The sequence below is a fragment of the Gasterosteus aculeatus genome, chromosome 6, assembly GCF_964276395.1.
Source record: "Gasterosteus aculeatus chromosome 6, fGasAcu3.hap1.1, whole genome shotgun sequence".
NCBI lineage: Eukaryota > Metazoa > Chordata > Actinopteri > Perciformes > Gasterosteidae > Gasterosteus > Gasterosteus aculeatus.
In genome coordinates this window covers 6,068,636-6,078,809 of record NC_135693.1, presented here as the reverse complement: position 1 = coordinate 6,078,809, position 10,174 = coordinate 6,068,636, and the positions used below count along the sequence as shown (strand labels likewise).

General features: G+C 43.3%; 1 protein-coding gene and 1 long non-coding RNA gene across 3 annotated transcripts; both read left to right on the top strand.

Annotated features, from left to right (window-relative positions):
• Positions 1 to 1,468: 1,468 nt before the first annotated feature.
• LOC144409415 (uncharacterized) lies at positions 1,469 to 3,365 on the top strand. Its single transcript, XR_013467853.1, has 2 exons — positions 1,469 to 1,516; positions 1,794 to 3,365. It is a non-coding gene; the product is annotated as an uncharacterized LOC144409415 (long non-coding RNA).
• A 903-nt stretch (positions 3,366 to 4,268) lies between these two features.
• pcgf6 (polycomb group ring finger 6) lies at positions 4,269 to 9,899 on the top strand. Of its 2 annotated transcripts, XM_040179308.2 has the most exons (11): positions 4,269 to 4,471; positions 4,625 to 4,767; positions 4,890 to 4,989; positions 5,513 to 5,609; positions 6,056 to 6,111; positions 6,192 to 6,251; positions 6,397 to 6,514; positions 8,243 to 8,270; positions 8,543 to 8,641; positions 9,028 to 9,114; positions 9,216 to 9,899. In XM_040179308.2, the coding sequence occupies exons 2-11, from the start codon at positions 4,681 to 4,683 to the stop codon at positions 9,264 to 9,266; spliced, it is 783 nt and encodes a 260-aa protein (XP_040035242.2). In that variant the 5' UTR covers positions 4,269 to 4,471; positions 4,625 to 4,680; the 3' UTR covers positions 9,267 to 9,899. The 2 variants fall into 2 exon arrangements, with proteins under 2 accessions (XP_040035242.2, XP_040035241.2); XM_040179307.2 differs by having other exon boundaries at positions 4,273 to 4,767.
• The last annotated feature ends 275 nt before the right edge of the window (positions 9,900 to 10,174 follow it).

Genomic DNA, 10,174 nt, shown 5'->3' with positions numbered 1-10,174 from the left:
GGGCAGCAAGCATGACCGGTTCTAAAGGCAGCGCAAGACAATACGACAACATGAATCCTTACTTTGGTGAAGCACAAACACAGTCAATGCAGCTGAGAGCTGATGCTGCTACATTTGTTCCTCAGACGTTGGCAGCACCTAAGAGGGACGAGCAAGTCGCGAATAGCATCAGCGACCCAGCCACAAGAGCTAAGGTCAGAATGGCCACCCAAAGTTCACATGTTCAACTTTCTACTTCTCAGCACCATATGCATGAGCATGGAACCACTTTTAGCAACGAAGGGCCTTTAGGCCGAAGTGGTCAAAACGGCGTTATTGAAATTATGAAAAGGCAAAATGAAATAACAACCTTGCTGGTACAGCAACAACAAATGGCATCTCTACCCAAAAGAGATCTGCAGGCTTTCGATGGCAACCCATTACAGTTTCACACTTTTATAAGAGCTTTTGAGAACGGTGTCGAAAGCAAGTCGAGCAATTGCAGTGATCGCCTGTATTTCCTTGAACAGTTCACTAGAGGTCGCCCAAGGGAACTTGTACGAAGTTGTCAGCATGTTGAGCCTGAAAGGGGTTATGCTCAAGCTAAGGCTTTGCTACAGGAACACTTTGGTAATGAGCAAATAATTGCCACTGCTTATATGGACAAAGTTCTGTCATGGGCCCCAATAAAATCCGAAGATGTTAATGCATTACAGGATTACGGTTTGTTTCTTCGAAGCTGTAGCAATGTGACGAACGGCGTACAGTATATGTATGAACTGGATATGCCCGCTAATATGCTTACAATAGTAAAGAAATTGCCATACAAGCTTCGGGATTGCTGGAGAACAGTAGCCTGCGAGATACAAGCGAGCCGTAACCAAAGGGCTACATTCAGCGACATTGTTAATTTCGTTGAAAGGCAAGTTAGAATTCTAACACGCCCAGTGTTCGGGAATATCCAAGACCCCGTGCCAGCATTAAGTAAAAGTATGAATAGAGCCATCTCTAAACCCAAAGGAAGTATTTTCGCTACAACTGCGACCACCGTCGAAAATAGGAATATTGGAACACGGGAATGGAAACGGTACACTGCCTTACCCATCAAAGATTGTCTGTTTTGTGAAGGTGAACACACTCTAGAGTCATGCCCTCACCTGGAAGAGAAGACTCGCACCGAAAAGATCACATTCTTAAAAGAAAATGGTGTTTGCTTTTCCTGTTTATGTACAGGACATATCAGCAAAGATTGTCAAAAACGGTTGACATGCCAAGTGTGTTGTATGAAGCACCCCACAATGCTTCATATTCAGGTTAAGGAGAAGCAAGCAAAATCTGAAACTGAACAAGAGCCAGGCACGGCAGTGGGCAGAGCCTTAATGTCCAATGGCCTCACTGGGGCTGGTGAGGAAGATTGTAAACTTCCCATAGTCCCAGTACAGGTTAAGTCTAGGAAAGGTAATAAGACAGTGCTCACTTATGCTTTCCTAGATCAAGGAAGCACTGCTGTTTTCTGCACTGAGAACTTAATGAATAGGCTTAGTCTCACAGGAAAGAAAACTCGTATCCTTTTACGTACTTTGGGTCAAGAGAAGGTCATGAACACCCAATTAGTCACAGGTCTCGAGGTGGCTGGTCTGGATGGTGAGATATTTTGCGAACTGCCAAGTACTTTCACTCAGGAGAGTATGCCTGTCAATAAGGGAAATATTCCACGTCAACAGGATCTTCAGAGATGGCCTCACTTGCGACATGTTCATCTGCCAGAGATCGACGCAGAAATCAAGCTGCTAATAGGAACAAATGTGCCAAAGGCCTTGGAACCATTAGAAGTGATCCGTAGCGTGAACGATGGACCTTATGCCATCAAAACAATTCTAGGGTGGACTGTTAATGGACCATTGGTAGGAGACCGCAGTGATGTATTTGACATTGTCACAGTCAATAGAGTTTCAGTTTCAAACTTTGATAAGCTCTGGCAGCAACAGTTCAAAACTGATTTTCCGGAATGCAGCCACGAGGAGCAACCTGCTTTGTCAAGGGAAGACCAAAAGTTCATGAAGCTGGTCAGAAATTCAGCGAGCCTTGTGAACGGACATTACCAGATTGCATTGGCCCTGAGAGAATGTAAATTAAACATGCCAAATAACAGAAAAGTCGCAAAGCAGTGTACTCTAAACCTTCGAAGGAGGTTCAAGAGAGATGTGTCTTTCCGACAGCAGTATGCAGACTTTGTGGACAATCTCGTCTCCAAAGGATATGCTGAGCGAGTATCTGCGGAGGTACTGACTTGTGATGATGGGAGATTGTGGTATATCCCACACCATGGCATCTACCACCCTCGAAAGGGGACGATGCGGGTGGAGTTCGACAGCGCAGCACCTTTCCAGATGACATCTCCCAATGATCAGCTCCTGCAGGGACCAGATCTCACCAGCTCATTGATAGGTGTTGTGACCAGATTCAGGAAGGAACCAGTGATAATCTTGGCACAAATAGAGTCCATGTTCCATAAAGTGAGAGTACCAGCAGAAGACATGGATTTGCTGAGGTTTCTCTGGTGGCCCGATGGTGACTTTGCACAAGAACTGGTGGACTTCAGAATGAAGGCGCATCTCTTTGGTGCAACTTCATCACCAAGTTGTGCTAGTTTTGCACTTAGAAAACGTGCTGTCAATGAAGGACAGTTCAGTCTGGAAGCTATCGAGAAGGTTTTAAGTTGACTAAATGGACGAGTAATCAACGTGCCGTGATTACAGCAATACCAGAAGATCAAAGGGCAAAAGACAGAAAAGGACTAGTACGGCTACTTATCAAGACTAAGACCAATTGTTTAGATAGGACAATAACCAAAGTCCGTTTGCTACTGGAAGCCGAGGTCTGAATAGACAATTACTTTTGACTGACTTATCTACTCACACGACAAAAGGTGGTGGTAAAGATCACCTTGACAGGCTAAGTGCTTGAACCTCTGGCCTAGACTAGACTCGTTCGTGAAAGAAGATGACTACACCCCCTTACTGGAATATTAATCATGGGCATTCATTTGATGTATGTTTTATTGTGTTTTTTGTAATTACTACAGTGTTGTAATTAGGGGCTGGGATGTAGCGGCCGTCTGCCACTTCCTGTGTGTGAGTATTGGTACTTTTATTTTGAAATGTAATTAGCATCAGAATCACGTGGGCAGGTGTGCAGTGGTTTATGAATGAGCGTAGGCATCTAGGCAGAGGGATGGTTGTATGGACATGGGGGTGAGTCGGGAGACGATACTTTTTGTTGACCGTATTCTACAGCGCACTTTATTGCATCGTCGCACAGCATGTATCACTTCGCCTGCTTGGATGTTTTTTAACTTGACTTTCGGACAATAAAATCAATGAACTTCACAGGAGGAATCTGCATCTGTTTGGAACGAGTCCACACACCAATCTCCCGTACTTAGCCTCACGTGACTCTACCGGATTGTAGTCACCACAGTATATGTTACACTATACCCTGTATATTTATTATGCTAATAATATATTGTATATTACATTATATTCTGTATACATATTATGTACGTACTGAGAGAATAGTAAACTATAAACGTTGTTAGCCATAAATACTGTACTTTAGTACAAGTGTCATGTCATTGCTACTGATACATCTGAATGCATTCACACAGATTAGTTACAAAAGTATGCTCGGGAGAAAGTGGAGGTGGTTTCCACACATCAATATATCTGCACCAAATGAAAAAATGTACCTAAAAGCATGAAGCATATACTATTAGTGTCACAAAAATAGGGGAGACATAAAGTAACATCAAGTCTTCAAGAAACGTGGCACGTGGATGTGCTTCGAGTGCCCCTTGCGTGCAACATCACACTAGACAACGCATCCTCGTGTACTGTTGACACCGGAAAATACGTAATTATGTCTTCAGAATAAATGTGATCATTTGTCAATAGGGTTTTGAATTATTAGAAAAGTAATAATACAAATGAGTTAAACTTTCAAGTGCATGATGCATGCGTGACTTCTGTTCAGTTACAACATGGTTTAATTCACATTTTCTGATAGATTGACTCCACCACATTGCTGGTGTATTCGCATTTGTTGTGTATGTTTTTTTAAAGGCAAAGATGACTAATTGTGCATTCTTTAAAGCTAGAGGTTTAGTAATTATGTAAAGTTAGCTACAGTACATGTCAGAGAGAACCTTTAGACAGAACTTTCCCGTTAGCTTTGTTTATATATGTTTGTTTTTTTAAAAGAGTTCCTGGTCCGATCACTTTTATTTTGAAGGATTCAAGCCGGAAACTGTCATGTTATTGCCGCTGGCGGAACACGCGCGAGGGAAAATCAGTTAAAAAGCGTCAAAGTAGATCAACTTAAATGAACTAAGACAGTCGTTTTGTATGTGTTAAGTGTTTCTTTTGTGGCATATGCACAGGAGCAACCAACGGCGGTCACACTAGCAACTAAACTAAGTAACAACTAACGTTAGGTTAGCGCGTAAGAGCATATTGTATTGCTATGTGTGCTAGTTTAGGATAGCTAACGTCACTAGCGATTGTTAAAGCACGCCGACGTTAAGCTAACTTAGGTCTAAATTGTACTTTAAAATAAACCATTTAATTTGTGTTTTTTTTCCCCCTAGACACTTTACAAGAAAAGTGGGGACATTTGTCACATTGTCGTTAGCTTCCGTCGGGAATGTCGCCTCCTATGTATGTGTCGTGTTACGGTCGCAGGAGTCATGAAGGGTCCACGCGCATCTCGGACAGCGAGTCGGAGGAAGAGGTAACGTTACGTTTACCGAGCTCACGCCGAGCCTCCTATTCCACCCATGTTCCCTTGTGATCTACCCCGGCTAATGTAAAGCTGTTAACATTTAGCGCTGATTTGCGGGTTCTCTCCCGCAGACCAAGCTCCCCCTCAATCAGTTCTACCCGTATATCCGCTGCGCCCTTTGCTGCGGCTTCTTCATCGATGCTGCCACCATCACGGAGTGCCTGCACACATGTGAGTCGGATCTGAAGTTCACTTTGGCTCTTCCAGGACCACGAAGGGCTTCAATGGGTTCCTCTCTTGGCGATCTGAACTTTGTTGGGGCGACAGTAAACAAGAGGACTCTTAATATTATGCCACTAAGTTGTCAGGATGCACATATAAACATTTATTTCCTACCACGACATGTGTCAGATTTAACTAGACCTACGCAAAAGGACAGGTGATAAGCCCTGAGACATACTACGCTTCACCGGTGTCTGCATGAGCTCATCATGGCAACAGAAATATCAGTGTCTCCATTTCTTGTCGAGCAGTGATCTCTGACAAGTTGAGAAAAAACATACTGCTCATTAAATATTGCAAGCATACTATAACAGTACTTCCAACATTAAGTAATTGAGTAATTTGATCTAAAGTATTTATCTGTTTAATCGGCCTTGACGGTCCACATTAGTCTGGTCATGCAACACTCATAAGGTCCCGGTTGTGTCTGACATTGCTGTGTGTTTTTTTTCTTTCTTTTTTCTTCTCCTAGTTTGCAAAAGTTGCATCGTGAAGCATTTTTTCCACAGCAACAGGTGTCCTACGTGCAGCATCGTTGTCCACCAGACGCAGCCGCTGTACAACATCAGGTAGCGTTACGTCTGTTACTTCTCAATGCTTTGGCTGACTTTACATAATGTTACATTACAGGTCATTTAGCAGAATTACATTTTTAACCCATGGCTTATTAGATTTTGCCCGGGGAGCAATTAGGGGTTAGGTGTCTTGTTCAGGGACACTTCGACATGGGGCAGCCGGACTCGAACCGCCAACCTTGCGGCGCCGCGACAGCATAGTCTGCTCTACCTGTTGGATTAATAGATGATTGTCACACAAAACATTTAGGTTTTTTTAAGAGGGGGAAAGCATTAAATAAATATTCTGGAAATTGGGATGCATTCAGTTTATAGTTACTTAGTTTGTTGTCAAGACTTGACTTTTTTTTTCATGATGAATTCTGGAGATTTGGGGATTAGAGATCTGTTGTCAATGTCCGTGTTGAGCTTCAAACTCTCTTCCTCTGTTTTTCCTGTAGACCCGACAGACAGCTGCAGGACATTGTTTACAAAATGGTTCCCTTCCTTGAGGCATGTAAGTACGGTATAAAAAGGAGTGTAGTTTAAGGTTGTTTTCTGTGCACTATTTGTAATTTTCTTTTTTTTTTGTAACAGCTGAAAGAGTACAAATGTGTAACTTCTACAAAGAGAGAGGGCTGGCAGTGCCAAAAACAGGTAATAGTTTACTGTTAAAGGTTTAAGTAAACCAGCTACACACACATACAAACACCTCTTTGCTATTGGTGTAGGCTGCTTTTTTGCTTATTTTTGAAGTTTGTCCCGATAAGCAAATGTCCCCCCTCTGTGTTCTCTGCTGCAGTGGTCGTCTCCCCTCCGGGTCCCGTGGTGATAAAGAGGCAGAAGAAAGAAAACCTTCCCCAGTCTGTGTTCAGCATTCCTCCTGAGCTGGACGTATCTCTGCTGCTGGAGTTTGTCGGGTAAGAATCTACTGCGACTCTCCAGCATTCGCCACATCGAAGGTACTGAGCTTCCGCGTGTACGTAGGCGTGACACGTCGTGAAAGTTGAATTGTTCAGCTCGATATTGAGGTGTTTTGATTGGTTAATAAGCCACACCTGGAGTTGCCTTCTGATCCTCAAATAGCGGTGCATTTGTCGGCTTTGCTTTTCTTATTACGCTGCGTGTAGCCAAATAGATCAGAGCAGATTTGACATGTTTAAGAACATTTCTGTGAGAAAGGCCTTGTGTTCTGTTTGTCCTGATTAGAAAATGCAAACACCAGTTCAGTGTGAAGTAGCCGTACCATTTCAGCGAGGGGGAAACCAAACATCCTGCAGGTTCATAGCCGTCAATTCGCCTTGTGTTCCAGGTTGACTCATTAATTAATTAGCGCTGCTCTCTTGTTGATAGATAGATGCACGACAAGCTGTGGGTTAAAGCATGCACATTTGCTGATAAACTGAGCGCACAGAGTTCGCATGGCACTTTGGTGATTTTGAGGAACAAAAAAAGAATTTCGGTTGTTTCGCAACCCATTTGCCGTCAACGTGGAAACTGCACCTGTGCAGATTCCGATGGAGCTGATTGCACTGCAGTGTAATGGGACACTAAAAACCAAGTACGACACTGTTTATTCACTCCATTCCTGCAGCAATGTCCCAGCTCCGTCTACATGCGGCTCGAACCTTGTGCGTGTTTGGTAGCACATATCTGTGTGAGAAGCTGTTCTCAGTGATGAAGACAAACAAAACAGCACACAGTCTCACTGATGAGCAGCTTCAGTCCATCCTGAGAGTCTCCACAACACGGGACCTCACGCCAAACATAAACCAACTTGTTGCCAAAAAAAGATGCCAAGCATCCAGCTCTGATAAAATGGCATAAGAGCAAAGAAAACTGAATGTTTTGATTCGTTATTTGTTATTGCGGAAAAGGACAAATTTTATTTAAATTTCCAGGTTTTGTTTTGCAGCATGTTCATATTTCTAACTTGTATAATTTTGACAGGAGATATTTTTATGGAGAGTAAAATCATTTGGGATATTTAAAATCTAAGGTTTTTTTTTTATATAAAATGATAAAAGCAAAGAAACTTTTTGTAAAGTTTTTGATTTGTTATTTTAATGTTTACTTAAAGCACAAGCACTGTCACAATTGTTTGTTTGTTTTTTAAGGTTTTTTGCAGCATGTTCATATTTCTAACTTGTATAATTTTGACTGGATATATTTTTATGGAGGGCGGCACGGTGGCGTGGTGGTTAGCACCGTTGCCTCACAGCAAGAAGGTCCTGGGTTCGATTCCGCCCAGTGGCCTTTCTGTGTGGAGTCTGCATGTTCTCCCCGTGTCTGCGTGGGTTCTCTCCGGGTTCTCCGGCTTCTTCCCACAGTCCAAAGACATGCTCTGGGGATCAGGTTAATTGGTGACTCTAAATTGCCCGTAGATGTGTGAATGTGAGTGTGAATGGTTGTGTGTCTCTGTGTAGCCCTGCGATTGGCTGGCGACCAATCCAGGATGTACCCTGTCTATCGCCCGAAGTTGGCTGGGATGGACTCCAGCCCCCCCGCGACCCTGTGTGCAGGATAAGCGGTTTGACAATGGATGGATGGATGGATATTTTTATGGAGAGAAAGATATTGACGCATGACTTGCTACAAAGTACAAAAAAGTTGTTCTCCATATTTATTGACTCCTGTTTTGTTTTCAGGGCTGAAGAGGGCATCAATAACTTTAAGGTATGAACTTTAAATACAAATGTCACTGGGTTATAACAGAAACTATAAAGAAGAAATGGATGATTGCTTGATGCCTGTTGCACAGCGCTTATCTGGCTGTCCTGTAGCTGCGGGGGCTGTTGGATATACCGCCAAGAATCGTTTTGTCTCACATCGTTTAATTAGTCATCAATTTCAAATAAGAGCCTTTTTAAAATGTTTTGACTCAATTCCATTCTTTCAAAGAACTTTGATTCGGTCTGTTCCTCCCTGACCTTCCTGTTGTTGTTCAGCCGTTAGAGAGGCGGTACGTTCGCGTGTCTGGCGAGGCCACCGTCCGCCACGTGGAGCTGTTCATCAGGAGGAAGATGGAGCTGAGCGCCACCTGCCAGGTAAGTCTGCCAGGGCTTGATCACGATGGTTGCTTTATACAGACTTAGAAGTGGGACAGCAGAGGAAAGAGTGCAGGCGTGCACAAGGAACGGGGTCACGCTGATGGATGTCAATGAAGGAGGGGGGGTTACGAAACACGTGGTGGAGGAGGATTAGCAGCTTATGTTGATGTCCTGGCCCGTCTGGATGAACCCAGAGAAAAAGGTTACCAGCAGGTCACAACAGTTGAATAATTGCTCCTTTTTACAATTCTTATTATTATACCTTTTTTTTTTTTTTTGAACCATTGGAACTGAACCTTGTTCCTGGAGGTTTTTACTCTACCCGGAATTTTTGAAGTTGCTTGAGATTTAATGGCATGATCACAAACATATTTTCTGTGTAGGTTGATGTGGTTTGTGGAGACCAACTCCTGGATCACTACCAGTCACTCAAAGATGTGCAGAACTCTGTGGGCGAAGAGGCGCTGCAGGTGAGCCCTTCACAGGCGCAACATGTAACCGGTGCATGTTAAATGGTGGCGAAGGCCAGGAGAACCTGTCAGTCATGCTGTTGGTGTCCCTTCTGCTGCAGGACGGTCTGTTGGTGCTGCACTTCGGCCTGGTCCTTCCCTCCAAGTCCTAAAAACGAGGGGGTTCTTTTCTCTTGATCAGACCGTTAACCCAACGTGGAGAAAAGTTTCTACATTGGCATCGTAGGTCCTCCACAGCGGCCCGAGATGCCTCGTTAGGATCGTCGCCAGCGAGACATTTTTCAACCTCCACTCCTCTGCTGGCGCCGTGGCGTCAAATGTTCCACTCGAGACTCGTCGCCTGGTGTTCGGGTGGAGCCGTGTCGGAAGTGTGCTTCCACGGACTGCTGCCACAGCTGAAGGTGTCCCGTGCTTCCTACTTTGGGTCTGTGAAGGGGACACGAGGTCTAATCTGAGAAGATGCAAGCGTTTACGTCTCTATTTATGATCTGAGGGCTGAGTCGGGTTACGGTAGTTAGTTGTGATTCTTAAGGGCTTAAAAATACAACTACCAAAGGTGTGTGTGTTTGCGGGTCAGGGTGTGGGTTGTAGGGTTAGGGTGTTTTTAATTAAAACTTGCTTGTTGTACACTTACTTATTTAATTTAAGAACTTTTGTACAGGCTGTCTTTCACCGGATGGCAGAAGTAGTGTATTTTTTTATACGGTTCCTTGAAAATGTTTCACCTACTTGATTTTGTCAGAATTAATTAATAAATCCTAAAACCCTTTTGTGATTCATCCATATTCCCTGTTTTGTATTTATTTTAAGATATTTGTTACCAGCATACACTAAATGTACACGCTAAACTGTGACATAGTTTAGTCTACCAAGGTTTATCATCTTTCAAATGTAGCTTAAAACAATTAGCTGAAACCAGCTAATCCATCATACAGACACATTATTTTTGTGGGTATAGATATTCCTAGAACCTATTTCCGATGAGTGCTTTTAAAGTGTCCGATCCCTCTCGGTGTGAGTTAGAGAAACTTAGTCTATAAGAATTCCAGCTTTATAAAAA